Genomic DNA, 20,801 nt, shown 5'->3' on the forward strand with positions numbered 1-20,801 from the left:
CAATGTACATCATGTCTCCTTTGAATTACACCATTATGATTTGAAGAGGTCAACTATTAGAACTTAAAGCTGTAGGAATCAGAGGTGTACACAAAATATTTGAATCAGGTCTGTAACAGATGATATGGTAACTGCAGGCCTCCCTCTACTAACAGAAGTCATCATTACAACATTTTTATGTGAGTACAAGACTATAACCCTTTTGTGTGAAGGACAAAACTTACTTGATTTTACTTTCATGCAGAAAGAGGGAAATTTACTACAGGATTAGTGTATGTACAGGACTACAGAAGATTTGTGAGGTGATGGCATTATGACCCCCATGAATTCGCATATTTTCTTGTGACTAATAATATTGTGTTTCTCTATTTATACATTTGAAACTGAAAAATTTCATGATTTGCTTTTTTTAGGTCAAATTGTGATAAAACCTGCTACATTGTGTTTTGGTTTCTCTTTTTTTCCTTTCCGCCAACATGAAAATGATTTACTTGAAAATAATGTAGAATTGCTGTATATTTTGGAATGGATGCATTTCCGGATCTATTGCTGTACTCCATGATTGCAAATTTTACCCCCAAAAAGGAAGGACTGAATAAAGATAAGCTTGCTTGATATACAATGTATGTAGTCCCACAGCAAACTACATAAGGGTTTCTTTGGACTGACTGGTTAACTCCTGATGTGCCATGGTGTAAGCCCCCTGTGTGCCACATTATTCTGAGACACTAACGTAGTCATGCTTTGAGATAACATTCTCTTTTTCAAGTCTGTGTAACTTTTATAGATTTCTGTTCAGCTGGACAAATAGTGAGTAAAGTTGTGGAGAAAATACCAAGCTTTGGTTTGATGTATAATTTTATGACAAATCTATGACTGTTTTTCTTTCACATTAGCAGTTGCTACATTACTGTTAAAAGCATGACTTTTGCACACAAAACAGTGACAAAAACTTACAATTTACACGCATATCCAGTACAGAATACTGCTTAATAGTCAATTACCACATAAAATGCAAGCTATATGAGAGAGGAATGGAATCAGGAGAAACACTTTAATTGTACTGTGGCATTTTGCAATTTATCGATTAGTTTGGGCGGGTTTGTGCGTTTGAGCAGAATATGCAAAGTTGGCACACCGTCGACTGAGCCCGACGTGCGAACATGGCACATAAAGAGTTAAGATTTCCCACTTCTCCCTCAGGTGAAGGAGATTGAGCTGGAGGACAACATGCAGCTCTTTGTGTATCGTCAGGACGTGGAGAAGAAGGCTACGGAGATGAGACAACTCCAAGAGAGACTAGGTGGATACAACCAGGTCACTATCGAGAGGGAGAAGACTCTTCTGGAGGATAAAAAGACACAGCTAAACAGAGAGGTACAAATCTTAAAGGAAGTGAGAAACTTTGATTTAAAAGGAAACCAAAAACCAAAGAGAAATGTGGATTGTGAGTGAAAGCAGCAACATTAGTAGAACACATTATAGAAAGTTTGAGAAAAATCGGACAATCAGTGCAAAAGTTATGAATTCTTATGCCTCCGCCAACGAAGGGGCCGGAGGCATTATGTTTTCGGGTCGTCCGTCCGTCCGTACGTGTGTCCGTATGTCCGTACGTCCGTCCGTCCCGTTTTGTTTTTGTCGATATCTCAAGAACCGTGAGGTGGTTTTGCATCAAACTTGGTATGAGGGTATATCCTGGGGGGATAATACTTTGTTTGGATTTTAGGGTCACGGGGTCAAAGGTCAAAGGTCACAGGTTATTTTGTGAAAAAAAGGTTGAAATTTCATGTTTTTCTCCATATCTCGCAAATGGTTCAAGGTATCTTCATGGAACTTAGTATATATGCATGTACCGATGGGCAGTGATTATCTAGGGAAGTTGGGGGTCATGGGTCAAAGGTCAAGGTAAACTCCTCAAAATATCACTACTTTCCTTATATTTATGCAATGCCTGAAGGATTTTTTTTTAACTTGATGTATGCATGTATAACCTAATATATATTCTGTGGGAAGTTTCTTGTCAAAGGTCAAAAGGTCAAAGGTCAAGTGAAAGTGCTAAATTGCACTTCTTCCTCCATATCTCAAAAGTAACTCAAGGTATTATCATGAAAGTTACATATTTATGCATGTTCTACCTAACAGTGATTCTCTTTGGAACTGTGGGGTCAAAGGTCAAAGGCCAGGTTTAGATAGTACTATTTTACCATTTGATACTGAAATTATACTTTTTCTCAATACCATGAAAATTACTCAATGCATAAACTTATAAAAGGGGCAAAAGTCAAGTAAAAATCATCAGTTCCCCCAAATACCTGCACTCTGACGTTTTAATCATTCATCCAATTGAACCTAGTTCTAGGAAAGTGAACATTCAGCACATTTGTGGCAAACCTGTCATTTTAATATTTTGCCAATTGTGTGAAACTGTCATCACACATTGTCAAGACATTGTACTATAGACCTATTAGGAGAACCATGCATTATGGCGGAGGCATACACCAGTCGCCGTAGCGACATTTCTAGTTTAAGTTTTGGTGTTTGAACTACTGGAATAGGAGTCTACTTGAGCTTATGACATCATGTGTGGACAATAATATAAAGAAAATATAAAGAAAAGATAAAGAAAATTCAACATGCTTTCACTGTCCGTGCATAATGAAAGAGCACTTGACTAACCGCTTTCAAAAAGCAGGGGAGAATAATAACTACCCTCAACATATAGTCCGTATCAAGTTGATGGAATGTGTAATTTCTCTGTGGATTTCTCTTTATATTTTCTTTATATTGCTGTCCACATATGATGTCATGAACTCTAGTAGTCTCCTTATCCATGTAGTACGGTCTGCTATGTCGAAATATTGGATCCCGTGAGATTTTCGTGCCAAAATTGATTTTTTTAGCTAACTTGGTCAATTTGGGGGTGCTGATTCCAAAAAACTTTGGTTCCATTTTTTTCGACCACGTCTTCAGCCGCCATTTTGAATTTCAAAATGGCCGCCATAGCAAACTGTATTTTGACCCAGATCTCATAATGTGCGCATCATGGAAGGTTCAAATTTGATGCAAAAAGCATGTTTATAACGTCAGACATTGTGATACACCATTTCCTGATATTGTAGATTGTTTTCCCCGCCGAACGAGTTCGAGCAGGGGACTATGAAACGGGCTCCGTACGTGTGTGTGTCCGTGTGTCCGTGTATCCGTCTGTCCGTCCGTGCGTCCGTGTGTGATCAAAATGTTCAAAATGCTACTCCTTCGCCATTTCTAACCCGATTTTGATTCTGTTTGCTTTATATGATAGCACTACATGGGAGCTTTGAAACTTCTATACAGAATTTCAGTTGTGACCTTTGACCTTGACCTTTGACCTATATTGTACATTTTGCTTCAAAATGCTACTCCTTCGCTATTTCTAACCCGATTTTGATTCCGTTTGCTTTATATCATGGCACTAGGTGAGGGCTTCAAAACTTCTACACAGAATTTTGACCTTTGACTTCTTTGACCTTTGACCTTGATTTTTGACCTATATTGTACATTGCCTACAAAATGCTACTCCTTCGCCATTTCTAACCCGATTTTGATTCCGTTTGCTTTATGTGATGGCACTAGGTGAGGGCTTCAAAACTTCTACACAGAATTTTGACCTTTGACCTTTGACCTTGATTTTTGACCTATATTGTACATTTTGCTACAAAATGCTACTCCTTCGCCATTTTTAACCCGATTTCAATTCCGTTTGCTTTAAGTGATGGCACTAGGTGAGGGCTTCAAAACTTCTACACAGAATTTTGACCTTTGACTTCTTTGACCTTTGACCTTGATTTTTGACCTTGATTTTTGACCTGTATTGTACATTTTGCTACCAAATGCTACTCCTTCGCCATTTCTAACCCGATTTCGATTCCGTTTCCTTTATGTGATGGCACTAGGTGAGGGTTTAAAACTTCTACACAGAATTTTGACCTTTGACTTCTTTGACCTTGATTTTTGACCTATATTTTACATTTTGCTACAAAATGCTACTCCTTCGCCATTTGTTACCCGATTTCAATTCCGTTTGCTTTAAGTGATGGCACTAAGTGAGGGCTTCAAAATTTCTACACAGAATTTTGACCTTTGACTTCTTTGACCTTTGACCTTGATTTTTGACCTGTATTGTACATTTTGCTACCAAATGCTACTCCTTCGCCATTTCTAACCCGATTTCGATTCCGTTTGCTTTATGTGATGGCACTAGGTGAGGGCTTCAAAACTTCTACACAGAATTTTGACCTTTGACTTCTTTGACCTTTGACCTTGATTTTTTTTACCTATATTGTACATTGGCTACAAAATGCTACTCCTTCGCCATTTCTAACCCGATTTCGATTCCGTTTGCTTTATGTGATGGCACTAGGTGAGGGCTTCAAAACTTCTACATAGAATTTTGACCCTTGACTTCTTTCACCTTTGACCTTGGTCTTTTTACCTATATTGTACATTTTGCTACTAAATGCTACTTCCGGCGGGGACATATTTTACGCACCGCGTAATTTCTACTTTTCCTTGTTACCTGTATCTCAGGTTGTAAGCATTATGGAAAGTATAAATTTGGGCCAAAAAGAATGCTTATGATGTAAGATATGCTAATATATACATATTTGTTTTAAATGATGGATAATTTTGGTTGGCGGCCATCTTGAAATTCAAAATGGCCACCATAGCAAATGTAATTGGGCCTGTATCTCATATTGTACGCATTGTGTAAGGTTCTAACTTGGGGCAAAGAGCATGCGTTTGCTATCATACATTCTGAAACATCTTTATCTGAAATGATGGTCCATTTTGATATCATAGGTGGCCATCTTGAAATTCAAAATGGCCGCCATACCAGAATGTATATTTTGACCCGCATTTCATGCTGTAAACAATACAGAAAGTTCACATTTCGGGCATAATCGGGCTCATGATGTTGAACATTCAGATGTACTTTGATCCCCTCCCTAGAATTGCAGATCATTTTTGAGGCTGCCATTTTATCACTCAAAATGGCTGCTTTTCAGCTAATATCTGTGGTCGACAAGCAACTTTTAGGCATATCAATGTTTATGGTGGTGTACATTGTACATTATTTTACAAACACAGACACACACACATAATCATAATTATACATTCTGTAATAATGGATTATTCGCATTGGCTGCCACTCATGAAATTCAAGATGATTTCGACCCATATCTGGTACTGTAAGATCTTTACCCTGCAAACTCAAGCATGCTGGAGCACTTTCATGTAGGACCTATGTGTAAGTCAATCACTTCAATAAATAGTGTTATCATTGCATAGGAGGGACTGCTTCCTGTAGGTACACTGCCATGTTGAAATGCAAAATGGCTGCCATGGTAAACATTCCTTTAAGAGCATTGCATTTGGGTAAAACTTGTGAATGGGAAATCATGTGATTCTGGTGTCAAAGCAAATGACTTTCAAAAGTGCCTCAATAACTGTGTCTGGGTGACTAAATGCCCCCATTTAGACGATTTGGTTGTAGAGTTTAAATAAACAATATTAGCCGTGTACTAGAAAATTTATTGGAAATTTACTTTAGTTAATGTCTTCTAGGCTCATTCCCTGCACGTGTTCTTAAAGTCACAGCACTCGTATATAGGGCTGTACACGGGGAGAATTGGTTCTAAATTCTTCCAGAAACAATGACTTTTGCATTTCTTGTCATTATTATGAACATGATAATGAATTATGTGGCTACCGTTGGTGTAGGAAGCTCAAAGCATTTAATTGCACAGTTTATGTATATCCGCTGGAAATAACTACAATGTACCATATTAAATTCCCCTGAATAGTAGAGGCACAAATTAGGTTTTGAAGGTTTACAAGGTTTGTTCTCTGGATGTGTTGTATCAAGACTCTACGAAAGCAAAGCGGGAGATTGTCCAGGTTGAAGTCATCCACGCCCAACTTCTGGAAGGCATGGACTGTGTCATTGGACATTCTGCATGATTCAAGGCTTAGAGAATTCTTGATCCATCTACTCTTTGAGACATCCTCAAATTTTCAACTTCATCCTGTGCCATGAAAGGCATGACCAAGCAGACCTTTGTTTTTCGCAACAATTTGCAGAACATAATCTGTCAACATTGTCAATTGTACTTAATCATCTCCCCTTTTCCAGTGATGGAGCAGACAACATGCGATGCAGTATTAAAAGTAAAGCAAAGATCCATTAGGAGAATGAAAATGTCAGTGTCTATACGTAATAATCATCAATATCTCTGAAATTCCCTGTTGCTCTTGAAGTAGCATTTAATACATGCAACGGAATGAGGATATCTGCTTCCTCATTGTGACGGGTGACAGCTCCCATGGCATCTTTGATGAACCTTTTGTTTCTTTTTTCCCCGTTCTGTGTCAGATGGAATTGACTGATCAGTATTTCAACTTTCAGGCTGATTATTTGGCTCAGTTTTGTGGGTTAAGGCATGGGTATGAAAAATGAACCTTTGTTAGTCAGAATGAGGAGAAGGCCATAAATTGTGAGATGAAGAGTGATTGTGGAATTACTTGATAGAACAGTAGAACTTATAACTTCCGATAATTGTATCCTTCCGTAATGACTGGATAATGACAGGTCTATCAGACTGTTGTACCGGTAGAAGTGTTATAAGAAGGTAGTGGTCTTCTTAAGCTTAGTGACTTTTTATCCAATCTTACATGGTGTATTTCAATTGCAAGAGCTGAATGACTGGCCTTTCTCATATTATCCCAGACAGATTTTTTTTTTTAATTCTTTCAGATACAAATTCTTAGTACAGAACATGAAAACATCCATTTTCATCTCTTTCTAGAATATCCTCCTTGAATGTTTCCGATACCTGATTGCCAAACACCACGTTCATCAGTTTCAATGCAGTGATAATTTTTGAGATTACCCTCGTGTGATGGAGTTCCAAATTGTTGAGGAATTCTGATGCATCCAAAGTGCCACAGAACTGAGCTATTATTGCTCCTTGGTAGTTTTAGAGTCATTGGCGGTACAGCAGTAAGCATCTTGGAAGTCTTGATAATTGAGGATGACCCACACAAGGGCAATCAGGAAAAACCTACTCATTGGCATTCCTTATTCATTCTGTGTTATTCCAGAAATACATCCAGCAATTATGAGCTCCCTGATGAGTTGTTTTATTTTGTGGTCCACAAACAAGCTTGTGGATGGGATGCCTGGTAGGGTGACGATGGCATTTCTTGACATTGCGAGACTTTTCCGTGTTTGTCTTCATTCTCTCAAGGCAGCATCAAGTTTTTGAAGATCACCTTTAATCGTATCAATGCTTACTTTTGTACAAATATTTAATAACTGGGATTGAATGTAACTATTGACGAGGTTCCACGACACCAAATAATGTTTTGCCTGAGAGGCAAAAACAAATCACGTGTAAGCGAATCACATACCCGCTTGGCGCTATTATGGGACGTGGGATGTAACGCTTACACGCTTGCCCACACTTATGGGAAATGGCATGGGACCCCTCCCCTCTCCCCCCCCCCCCCCCCCCCCCCACACACACAGTTTTTGCCCCTCAGGATGGCTTGATGATGTCATTGGAACCTCGTCCTTACAGTCTGAATTTATGGCGGCCATTTTGAATTAAGAGATGGCTGTCGTTTGTGCGTGACCTGAAAGTGAATTCGGTCTAACTAAGACAATTTTGGCAAATTTATCTAGGGCGCTTACCACAGTATCATATGTTTTTCTATGGCCACCATCTTGAATTTCAAGATGGTGGCCTATCTAATGATCGACAATAGGAAACAGCTGTATTGGAACATTGGACACCACTAGCATGTCTATTACTGAGAATTTGATGCTCCTACAATAATTGCAACATGAGATATGGGTAAAAACGCTATGGCGGCCATTTTGAATTTCAAGATGGCAGCCTATAAATTGTATCAAAACAAGCCACAATAACAGAAAATGATATATCACAGTGGCTGACATCACAACCATGCATTTTGCGCCAAATTTGAAGCTTCTACAATGCTTACTGCATGAGATATGGTTCAAAATACTGTTTGCTATGGCGGCCATTTTGAAATTCAAGATGGCAGCCTACAAATTGTATCAAAACAATCCACAATATCAGAAAAAGATATACCAGAGTGTCTGACATCACAACCATGCACTTTGCACCAAATTTGAAGCTTCTATAATACTCACTTAATGAGATATGGATAAAATTACAGTTTACTATGGCGGCCATTTTGGAATTCTAAATGGCGGCTGAAGACGTGGTCGGAAAAAATGGAACCAAACTTTTTTGGATTCAGCACCCCCAAATTGACAAAGTTAGCCAAAAAAATCAATTTTGGCACAAAAATCTCACGGGATTACATAGTAGCCTCTACTAATGGGTTCAAACACCAAAACTTATAAAAATTCATAACTTTTGCATCGATTCTAATGGTTTATTGTACTGGTGTCTTTCATGTGGCATAATGCTTAACATGTGATACAATCAAGTTTTACCCCTTCAGAATATGTAATGCACATGATTGCCCTTTGAAAATTATTGAAACACCATAGCTTCCCTCACGTGTGTGTGTTGATTGGTGGGTTGGTCATTGCTGTGTATTAAAAAATAGATATTTCTTTATTGGTTGATACTGTATGTGACCCGCTCCAACGAAAGGATCCGAAAGTAGAGGGGGATCGATTTCTGAAATTGACATGACATTATTTCCTTACTCTTCCGCTCTACACTTATGTAATTTCATACATAACTCGACTCATAAACTTACTCGGTTGCGGAGATATTGATGATTTATATGAGACCATGTCGAGTGGTGTAGGAAATCAGCATTTTGAGAAAACTGCCTTCAAAGTTTCCTTTCCTGCTCAATCGTGATCACGGGGAGGTAAAACGTTCGATTCCAACATTATGCCAAAAACAGAAATTCTATGATTTTGACCGATTTTCGGATCCTTTTGTCGTGGCTGGTCACATATATCATATCGATATCACTCAGCAATCTTTATCTTCTATAGTAATGTGGAATTCTTTTCCTCCCTATGCTTTGTACACTTTGTGTGTGCTGGTAAACATTTCATATTGCCATTGCAGAAGAACCTGCTGCATGGACGCTGCGCTGAGCTGAAGAAGGAGGTTCAGAAACAAGATAGGGAGCTACAGCAGGACATCTATCGCAATGCTGAGACCAACTACAACAACATGATGATCAAGTGTCGGGTGAGTGGGCTCGTCTTTTGGTAGAGAAAACAGCAGTACAGGAGCAGAATTTGTAATTTAATATATTTGTGTTAGTACATGAAGGTGTTTTGCATGGCAAGATGGTGCAATCCATTCCATTGTTTGCGATCTTTTGATGTTACTTTCAGAATGACAGCATACGCATGGTAGCCCACCAAAAAATGTTTTGTTTTGATGATCTTCACACTCTGACCAAAACATACGTAGGCTGGTTTTACTTTCTCTCTTGCTCTCTAAAATTTCTCTGATATTTTTCTGTTATTGTATAATAAATGTGTTCTCTCTCTATAGATAGTGAATATTCTGTAACAGTGAGTGAAAACAATGTTTTGATGATGTTTTTGTGGAGTCTTGTTTTTGTGCTTTTTCCACAATGCAGACTACCGAGATTGCAAACAAAGACTTAGAGAAATACTACAATGCTATGAACAGGTAAGAATTGCTTATAATTAATGCACAAGAAATGTACAAGAAATTTTAAATCTGTCTGCTACAGCAGAGGAGCCATTATGCAAGTAATATCCCATTTATGGACATGTGGGCACCTGCTATAGTGATTAAAGAATAGAGAGAAAATGCATACACTGTAGACCATGTACACGTGCAGTTCCCCAAAACTCATCAAACATCAAAATGATTCTCTCCCCAAATTATTCTCACATACCGTATCCAAGTTTGTATTGCTTCATGATTCCTGAGGAATTTTGTTGTTTTGAATCAAGTTTTGGACTTCCTTTTTATAAGGACAGAGAGTTCCAGAATTTTAGCTCCTTTTGCATTACTGTAACAGCTGTTATATTCGCCAGGGTTTAATTTTTGTGAATTTCACAAATCATTGATATGCCACAAATCTAACAACACACAGAAATATCGAGAAGAGACAAAGCCTCATGCATGTGAAAATTTCTGGTTTTACAGCAGTCGCATTAAACACACAACTTCAGAATAAAAGTCAAAATATTTCTTTGTTTGCGCCACAGTGCCATCAACACCTATCACAGCCAGAAGATGGCTGAGATCAACAAAATCATCCGAGATTATTGGCGTGTGACATACAAGGGCAGTGGTGAGTAATACACGTAGCAGCTATTTCTTCTCTTTGCACAGTTTCTAAGGCCTGATACTAGGTATGCAGATGCGTTTTGTGAAAAGCATTTTCTGCTTCATTTCAGACTTAAAGCTTTGGGCGCAAAGATATTGATACTAATTTTCCTTTTATTTGTTTGAGGTGTTTTGCATGGCAGGGTAGGTGTATATTTAGAGTTTGTATGTTCCTTTTGCAACCCTGAAAAGTAGAATCCTTTTGGAAGGTGATATATTGTAGAGGTATTAAGTAATTCAGATCTTTCTTCAGAATAATAACAACTGGAAACTTCTTCATGATGGAGGGGGATACAGTGCTATAGATTTCCAGTGAATTTTATTCAGACCTCAAATAAAAATTGCAACCATTATTCTCAGTACAAAAGGGAAATATATTCTCAACTTACATGGGGTTGGTCTTTCGTTTCTTTTCCTTTTTTTTTATTCTGAAGTGTACACACATGTAAACCGTAAGATTTTATTTACAATGTTGGGAGACATTACGCTGTATTCTTCAACCATGCAAAATTCTGTGATGCTTGCAAAAGGGATATACATTGTATATGTGACCGTGAAGTCTTACAAAGAGCTGATTAGCAGTTTGAAGAGGCCATTCCAACTCTCTTCCTGTTTAGCCGTAGAACCATCCTCATGCACTCATAGTCTCTCTTCCTTCTTACTGTACCTCTCACTGAATTAGCCATTTTTTAGTGATTCCCCAACATTTTCTTTTCACTGATATACTGACAAATGCAATCACAATATGCAAACTTTCATTTCTGTCATTCATGTTTGTTCTCAATGTTTGTCTGAAAAGAAATTATCTGTAACTATGGGTATTGCCTAAATTTATTTTTGTTCCATTTTGTCAAAAACACCTCATTTGCAGCTTTCCTGGTTCTTGTGTTTGCTAATTTATCAGGTTAATTTGGTGACATGTATGTATGCACAATCTGGCCATCAATATCCAAAGTAATCATACAAGAGAAAGGTAGATATCTACCCTGGATTGTTCTTCTTGAAATGCACTGTATAATCCTGTAGTCATTTTGGCTTGTTGTAGACAACTTACATATTGAGCGTATGACTGTTGTCTATCATTTTAGCCCTCAATAGTATTTGAAGTCAAAGCAATTGCATGTTGGTTATACCCTTTGTCCCCCCCCCCCCCCCAAAAAAAAAAAAAAAAAAAAATTATAATGGGACCCTCCACAATGGTAACTTTAGAAATAGTGAATCAATCCAAATGCAATTTCAGGGTGTAAAACTATTACTTATTACCCACATCTTACTGAAAATCCCATCCAATTTGCTTCAGTGGTCAAAGAGAACTGAGGAATTTTGTAGAGCATGTCAGGAATCCCTTCCCTCCAAGTTCTGTCCATTGTGTTCACACACTAATGTGCAGTTCCAAGAGCATCCAAGTGCTGAACTTTGAAGAATCACATCCACAACATGCTTCACAACAATTCGCATTTACTTGTGACCACGTAACCAAACTAAATTGGGTGTTTTGCAAAATATGATAGGTGAGATGTTATATTTTTATACCCTGAAATAGTATTCAGACAGTTAAATCATATTGGAAATTATCAATGCAAAAATCTGATTGTAATTTTTTGAGGGACAAACTGTATTCCAATCTCTCACAGACATTGACTACATTGAGATTTGTGCTGATGATGAGACTGGTGCAGCCTCCACTACCAGAAGGACTTACAACTACAGAGTGAGCAAGCAATTTGTTTTCCTATTTTGTCCATCATTTTGTTGGCAGTGTATACTTTCCTGTAAGTTTTTGTGTCTGATCTCCTCAGTGAACACACACTTGTCATCTTCCTTCATGTGGTCAAAACTCATTCACCATGTCCCCAGTTCCCACCAGATATAATCCACCAGTGTATTCTCCTCTCATGCTCCTGGACTCTGGAACAATCTTCAGCCCAAACAGCTGACATCCATAGAATTGTTTTAAAATGACCCAGTGTGACTTGTTAATTACATTTTTAATGATAAATCAACTTTCTTTTTCAATATTCATAGGAACATATGAAGAGTTTGATCGCAAATGAGTTTCGAACTGCATTCTTTTCAATTTGAGATATTTGCAATTAAACCTGTTAAAGGTGTAATTTACCATTTGCAGATGAAACAAAAACCCAGCATGAGAGCTTTGAAATAGTTCTCTAATGTGAGTGAGGGATAGAAACAACCAATGTAGACATTTGAATCCGTATAATCAATGTTAAGTATTGTTAAATACACAAAATGTGAACAATAGTTTAAATAAAAATGTTCCCAGACTAAACCATCTACAGTTATGGTTTATTCAGAAAAATACTGATATTTCCTTATATTTCAGGCTTTATTGCGAGAATTTTAAATGATAGGATGTGTTGTGATACAACAGACCTACACATATGCATCAAGTGTGATACAACTGTATCTGGAAAAATTTAAAAATCCACTGCTCCCAAAGGTAAACAGGACCTTTAATTATATTAATGATAAATCAACATTCTTTCTAATATTTATAGGAACATATGAAGAGTTTGAACATAAAGCGAGTGAACTTCATTCCTTTCAATTTTAGATATAATGCAAATAAAACTGCTAAAGAAAGCAATATGAGAATATTGTACATTTATAATTATAACTTCCAGAATAGCCTGTTTCATGCAACAAGAAAGTTGTCATTGGAAGGGAGGTTTTTTGGGGTTTTTATGCCTCCGCCACGAAGTGGTGCCGGAGGCATTATGTTTTCGGGTTGTCCGTCCGTCCGTACGTCCGTACGTCTGTACGTACGTCCGTCCGCTTTCGTTTACGCGATAACTTGAGTAATATTTACTGGAATTTTACCAAACTTGGTCCAAGTATGAAGTATGATGGGGCAATTATTTGATTAGATTTGGGGTGAAATCGGTTAAAGGTCAAAGGTCAAGGTCAAATCATGAAATTATATCCGTCTATGTGATAACTTCGGACTGGATGGAGCAAATTTCACCAAACTTTGTTGGAGGATGATATATGATGGAACAATTACTTGATTAGGTTTTCAGTGAAATCGGACAGAGGTCAAAGGTCAAAGATCAAGGTCATATCCTAAAATTTGTCTGTTTACGTGATAACTCAAAACTGGATGAAGCAGCTTTCTTCAAACCTGGTCCAAGGATGATGTATGATGGAACAATTAGTTGAGTAGATTTTAGTGACATTGGCAAGAGGTCAAAGGTCAGAAGGTTAAGGTCAAATGCTACAAATGTTGCAATTTCCCCCATATCTATGCAATGCCCTAGGTATTTTCTTGAAACTTGGTGTGGACATGTACTACTGCGTAAAGATTCTCCAGAGAGAGTTTCATGTCACAAGGTCAAAGGTCAAAAGGTCAAAGGTTATATGAAAATGTTGCAATATCACTTCTCGCAAATGGTTCAATGTATCTTCGTGGAACTTGGTACATACGCATGTACTGACTGGCAGGGATTATCTAGGGAATTTAGGGGTCATGGGTCAATAGTCAGGGGTCAAAGGTCAAGGTCAACTCCTCAAAATGTTACTATTTCCCTCATATACTAGTATATGCAATGCTTTCATTATTAGTTTCAAAACTTAATACATACATTACCTAATGGAGATTCTCCAGGAAATTTCGAGCCAGAAGATCAAAGGTCAAAGGTTAAGGGTCAAAGGCCAGGTTTCAATGCCCCCCCCCCCCCCCCCAAAAAAAAAAAAAAAAAAAAAAAATATATATTTTGTACTGTCATTACACTCTTTCTTCATACCTTGGAAATTACTCAATGTATAAACTTATAAAAAGGTCCGTCAGAATTCAAGTAAAAATTCTCAATTCCCCAAATATGTGTACCTGCACTCTTAGAAAATTATAACAAACCCACAAGACATTTCTGACAAACCTGTCATTTCAATATTTTGCCAGTTATGTGAAACTCATGGATCACACATTGTGAAGACATTGTACTATACGCCTATTGGGAGAATCATGCATTATGGCGGAGGCATCAGTCGCCATAGGGACATTTCTAGTTTTTGGGGTTTTTTTTTCTCCATCTGATGATGGACTTATTTTAGAATGTTTGAAAATGGGACATACCCCATTTGGCGATCAATGCTGCACGCATTCAAATGTTGCTGTTTATATGAACAAAAGTTGACTTTCTTATCACTACTCTGCAGGTTGTCATGGTGAAGGGTAATACAGCCCTTGACATGAGGGGACGGTGTAGTGCAGGTCAAAAGGTGAGAGGTCATCGAAGTGTAGGTCATTCTGTGAAAGTTTCCCCTTTGTTTTAATTGCTTGATGCGTGGGAAGAGTACAGTGTATGTTTGTTAATGTCTCCACTTTATAATGTGATTGACTTTTGTGCATTACAAACACACAAACAAATCTTTTGGTGAATTGGTTGAATGATTGAATTCCCACAAATTGACACAATGCTATACAATTACATACCATGATGGTGTGAGGAATGATCAGTTCATGGAATATCACAGAAGCAGATGGGAAAAGAAGGGAAAAGAAGAAAAAATAAAGTGTGATGTGCTACATGTTCCATATGATGTTAATGTAACAAAAATAGAAGGAAATGTTTTTAAAACAAGAGACCCGCGGGTCTAGCGCTCACCTGAGTATCGCAAGTTCACCTTTCACGCAGTCACTAATCTAAATTATTCACAGCTCTACCAAAATTTGACCAGGCGTTCTCAAGTAGAAGATGAAAATGTACAATAAGGGCCCAAATGTTTTAAGATTCCTTAATTTGGGGGGATGGGGGCCCCCTGGGGCACTCTGGGTGGGGCATGGTGCCCATTTTTAGCTCACCTGAGCCAAAGGCTCAAGTGAGCTATTGCGATCGCCCTTCGTCCGGCGTCCGTCGTGCGTCGTCCGTCGTCCGTCGTCCGTCGTCCGTCGTCCGTCGTGCGTCGTGCGTAAACTTTTTACATTTTCATCTTCTTCTTGAAAACCCCATGACCGATTTTCATCAAACTTGGCAGGTAGCATCCCTAGGGGGTTAGGAACTCAATTTGTTAAAATGGGCACCATGCCCCACCCAGGGGGCCCCCAGGGGGCCCAAACCCCCCAAAATTAAGGAATCTGTAAAAATCTTCTTCTCTAGAACCAGAAGTGATAGAGCGAAGTTAATACTATGAGTTAGTACATTGATGACTGTAGTTTCAAGTTTGTTCATGGCAGAATCAGGGGTGCCCCCCTTGGGACCCAGGGGAGGGGGGTGGGGAAGGGTTCTAATGGGGCCTAAATTGTACATTTTCATCTTCTTCTTGAGAACTCCATGACCCATTTTCACCAAACTTGGCAGGTAGCATCCCTAGGGGGTTAGGAACTCCATTTATTAAAATGGGCACCATGACCCACCCAGGGGGCCCCCAGGGGGCCCAAACCCCCCAAAATTAAGGAATCCGCAAAAACCTTCTTCTCTAGAACCAGAAGTGATAGAGCTAGGTTAATACTATGAGTTAGCACATTGATGACTGTAGTTTCAAGTTTGTTCATGGCAGAATCAGGGGTGCCCCCCTTGGGACCCAGGGGGGGGGGGGGGGGGGGGGGTGGGGGTGAGGAGGGGTCCTAATGGGGCCTAAATTGTACATTTTTATCTTCTTCTTGAGAACCCCATGACCCATTTTCCCCAAACTTGGCAGGTAGCATTCCTAGGGGGTTAGGATCTCAATTTGTTAAAATGGGCACCATGCCCCGCCCAGGGGGCCCCCAGGGGGCCCAAACCCCCCAAATGAAGGAATCTTTAAAAATCTTCTCTAGAATCAGAAGTTATAGAGCTGAGATAATACTATGAGTGAGTACATTAATGACTGTAGTTTCAAGTTTGTTCATAGGAGATCCAGGGGTGCCCCTCTTGGGGGTAGGGGGAGGGGGGTGGTTGGAAGGGTCCAAATGGGGGCCTGAATTGTACATTTTCATCTTCTTCCTGAAAACCTCATGATGGATTTTTGTCAAACTTGGCAGGTAGCATCCCTAGGTGGTCAGGATCTCAATTTATCAAACTGGGCACCATGCCCCACCCAGAGGGCCCCAAGGGGCCCCAATTCCCCCAAATTAAGGAATCTTGAAAAAATTGGGCCCTTATTGTACATTTTCATCTTCCACTTGAGAATGCCTCGTCAAATTTTGGTAGAGCTGTGAATAATCTAGATAAGTGACTGCGTGAAAGGTGAACTTGCGATACTCAGGTGAGCGCTAGACCCGCGGGTCTCTTGTTATAAATTGAGATCCTGACCCACTAGGGATGCTACCTGCCAAGTTTGACGAAAATACATCATGAGGTTTTCAAGAAGAAGATTAAAATGTACAATTCAGGCCCCCATTTGGACCTTCCCAACCAACCCCCCCCCCCCCCCTTGCCCCCAAGAGGGGCTCCCCTGGATCTCCTATGAACAAACTTAACTACAGTCATTAATGTACTCACTCATAGTGTCATCTTAGCTCTATAACTTCTGATTCTAGAGAAGATTTTTAAAGATTCCTTCATTTTGGGGGTTTGGGCCCCCCTGGGGGCCCCCTGGGTGGGGCATGGTGTCCATTTTAACAAATTGAGATCCTAACCCCCTAGGGATGCCACCTGCCAAGTTTGGTGAAAATGGGTCATGGGGTTCTCAAGAAGAAGATAAAAATGTACAATTTAGGCCCCATTAGGACCCTTCCTCACCCCCCCCCCCCCTCCCCTGGGTCCCAAGGGGGGCACCCCTCTACCAAAATTTGACCAGGCGTTCTCAAGTAGAAGATGAAAATGTACAATAAGGGCCCAAATGTTTTAAGATTCCTTAATTTGGGGGGATGGGGGCCCCTGGGGCACTCTGGGTGGGGCATGGTGCCCATTTTTATAAATTGAGATCCTGACCCACTAGGGATGCTACCTGCCAAGTTTGACGAAAATACATCATGAGGTTTTCAAGAAGAAGATTAAAATGTACAATTCAGGCCCCCATTTGGACCTTCCCAACCAACCCCCCCCCCCCCCCCTTGCCCCCAAGAGGGGCTCCCCTGGATCTCCTATGAACAAACTTAACTACAGTCATTAATGTACTCACTCATAGTGTCATCTTAGCTCTATAACTTCTGATTCTAGAGAAGATTTTTAAAGATTCCTTCATTTTGGGGGTTTGGGCCCCCCTGGGGGCCCCCTGGGTGGGGCATGGTGCCCATTTTAAAATAATGAGTTCCTAACCCCTAGGGATGCTACCTGCCAAGTTTGGTGAAAATGGGTCATGGGGTTCTCAAGAAGAAGATGAAAATGTACAATTTAGGCCCCATTAGAACCCCTCCCCACCCCCGTCCCCGGGGTCCCAAGGGGGGCACCCCTGATTCTGCCGTGAACAAACTTGAAACTACAGTCATCAATGTACTAACTCATAGTATTAGCTTAGCTCTATCACTTCTGGTTCTAGAGAAGAAGATTTTTACAGATTCCCTAATTTTGGGGGGTTTGGGCCCCCCTGGGGGCCCCCTGGGTGGGGCATGGTGCCCATTTTAACAAATTGAGTTTCTAACCCCCTATTGATGCTACCTGCCAAGTTTGATGAAAATCTGTCTTGGGGTTTTCAAGAAGAAGATGAAAATGTAAAAAGTTTACGCACGACGCACGACGGACGACGCACGACGCACGACGGACGCCGGACGAAGGGCGATCGCAATAGCTCACTTGAGCCTTTGGCTCAGGTGAGCTAAAAAGAGAAGTGTCAGTAGTACATATTGCTTTTCCTGAACACATTTCCCTCAGTATACTCGGGACTAGTCTTCAAGAGGTTAATTACACGTACCTATGTATCCATTTCCCTTAAATCTATCTGTGTCTATTTATGTCTCCATAACTCTATTCTCCTTTCTTATGCATTCACCATCCCTGGACCTGTTTGTCTATACCAACCCATTATTTCATTGGTTCCAGGTCCTGGCCTCACTCCTAATCCGTCTGGCCCTGGCAGAGACCTTCTGTCTGAGCTGTGGGGTCCTGGCGCTGGACGAACCCACGACAAACCTTGATAGGGACAACATTGAGAGTCTTGCCCGTGCCCTTGTTGAGTATGTGACCCTTCTCTTGTTTCTTTGCTAGCCTTCACTCATTGAATGTACCAACATGCTTGCCATTGTACGGAATATAGATATTGTTTTGATTTTCTGATAATATCAATTAGTACAAAGATAAGAAATTGAATGAGTACATGTAGATAGATAGCCATAGAAATTAATAATTAAATATAAGAGGTATTTAAAGGACATTAATCATTGTTACCTTGAGTTGTAAAGTGCACTCTCATTGTAACAAAGTCATCGCAAAATCGAAGTTTTGTTATAACCAGACAGTAAAGTATAGAAAGATATGAAAAAACATTCGTTGTAATGAGAATTTTGTTATAAGTGTTTTCATCATAACAGGGGTGCACTGTACATGTATTACAAAATCCACAGCTAGGATGTCAACATGTATTTAGTAAAGTATAGGTGAGATTCTGAAAGAAGAGTGGTTTGGTTTTAACATGATGTACAACCCCATAAAGTTTTATGTTCCCAAGTAGCTGAAACAGAGGAGTCAACAATTATAAATAGAGATTAAACCATCAGACTGCAGACTGAAAAAAATAAAGACATTCACTCAATTTTATGTTACCAAAATTCAGGTTTGAATATGAAGATTACTCATTCAAGAAATACTAAGAGTTGAAAAATTAATGTTGACCCAAAATATGTATTCTACAGTTGGCAGTTGTGTGGTAGTTTAGAGTATGTTAAAAAATGAAAAGATCTTTGATACCAAATGTGTCCGATTTACCTCCTCAAGGATCCTGAAGAGTCGAGAGTCACAGCGACACTTTCAGCTGCTCATCATCACCCACGACGAGGACTTCGTTGAGATGCTCGGACATTCAGACTACACTGATCACTTCTATCGAGTGACGAAGAGCGACGAGTGAGTACTTCTGTAAAATTTCATGACTGGGTGTGGTGTTATCTTACATAGCCTTTATTTTGGGCTGTACAGCTTTGTAGCTTAATTTGACAAATTAGAAGCTGAAAATCACATGATATGCCTAGCCAACAACAACAAAAAAGGTACATTGTACAATGGAAATTTCTTGATTTTTTGAAGCCTTATTCAAACTGAAAGAATGATACCTAGTTTGACTGAATCCAATAAGTTGTACCAAGCTCAGAGATAAAAAAAAAATTCTGTCTTTGTCTGTAAAACAATGCAATAACACCTGTCATTTTACAGTGTTGACAGCCACATTATTGGCAACAGGTAGAACAAAAATGCATGTGTACAGTCTACTTTTCTGGCTACTATGTACAGTCTCAGTCATTGACCAAGTTTCTTTTAGATAGAGCAGCCATTTTGAGGTTAGACCAGTCATGCAAACTTGTCCCTCATTCTGTTTTCATTTCTGTCGCATGTTTGAAGCACGGAGATGAAACTTGAAAATCGCCAGAGAGCTACAGTGTAAGCATCAATTCTGTGTATGTACTGGCTCTTTGTGCTGTGTGCTCTGTGCAAGTGAGTCCATCAGGCTGGCAGCTCATGTTCTGCTTTATCTGCCATCTCTGTGTTGTTAATTTTTGTTGATTTTTGTTGTTGATTAATCTGTTATGTGTGTGTCATTTTTTTTTTTTTTTTTTGTTATCTTTCTCTCTCTCTGTCTTTGTAGGTACAAATCAAGAGTGACCAAGTATGACATAGCAACACTTCAGGCCACCCAGCAGTAACCTGACATCTAATATCAACTCTCATTCAGTGAAGTTCAGCGGTACCCTGAAGGTATCCTTGTGATTAAAAAGTTCAGAGGCAGAGGTTTAAGAATCACATCATGAAATGACAGAAGACACAGCAGTTAACAACCTACCTGCACAGATTATTTGTGCATCATTTATGGGAATTTAGTGACATGTCCCAGACTCTTGTCCTGTCTTTATATCGTTACATACACATACATTGCACATAAAAAGCGCTGAAGGCCTGAAGATTACCCCCACCCCAAAAAAAAAGTATCAGCTAACATAAGATTTATCAAAATATTAGGGTCAGCTGTAATCATTACATTTGAGGTTAAGTGTGATGAAAGTTATGAAACTGTTCTTTGTAAGACTCACTTGATTAAAATATTTGTCAATTTTGAAGACCATTCACAGTGGTCAATTACAATCTGTAGCAAAGTGGATTTGTAATTCTGCGCAAGTGTCATTCCAGTCTGTGCACTGTCAAAGTACCCGTTTGCCTTCATTGTTATCACTTTAGGTTTCTTTGTATTTGCAAGAGAAGAAGGAAATATACTCTAATGAGGTGAATGACGTACTGTAGAGTTGCTGAAGTGAATTGCATTTGTTCATTTCAAGTGATATTGATACATGTATGTACAAGTCGTGTAAATACAAGGATACACATGTTATTGGTCTGTAAGTGATCT

General features: G+C 39.4%; 1 protein-coding gene across 1 annotated transcript in view; it reads left to right on the forward strand.

Annotated features, from left to right (window-relative positions):
* Positions 1 to 20,521, forward strand: part of LOC139719949 (DNA repair protein RAD50-like) — a 70,457-nt gene extending 49,936 nt beyond the window's left edge. Inside the window, exons 34-42 of the mRNA XM_071631328.1 lie at positions 1,204 to 1,377; positions 9,123 to 9,248; positions 9,649 to 9,701; positions 10,250 to 10,335; positions 12,005 to 12,081; positions 14,547 to 14,609; positions 18,290 to 18,423; positions 19,181 to 19,309; positions 20,046 to 20,521. Of these exons, the coding sequence (XP_071487429.1) occupies positions 1,204 to 1,377; positions 9,123 to 9,248; positions 9,649 to 9,701; positions 10,250 to 10,335; positions 12,005 to 12,081; positions 14,547 to 14,609; positions 18,290 to 18,423; positions 19,181 to 19,309; positions 20,046 to 20,103 (900 nt within the window). The 3' untranslated portion in view covers positions 20,104 to 20,521. The remainder of the gene's footprint in view (positions 1 to 1,203; positions 1,378 to 9,122; positions 9,249 to 9,648; positions 9,702 to 10,249; positions 10,336 to 12,004; positions 12,082 to 14,546; positions 14,610 to 18,289; positions 18,424 to 19,180; positions 19,310 to 20,045) is intronic.
* The last annotated feature ends 280 nt before the right edge of the window (positions 20,522 to 20,801 follow it).

The sequence above is a fragment of the Diadema antillarum genome, unplaced genomic scaffold (genome assembly GCF_040938485.1).
Source record: "Diadema antillarum isolate AM-2024a unplaced genomic scaffold, OU_Dant_1.0 scf00000117, whole genome shotgun sequence".
NCBI classification, from domain to species: Eukaryota; Metazoa; Echinodermata; class Echinoidea; order Diadematoida; family Diadematidae; genus Diadema; species Diadema antillarum.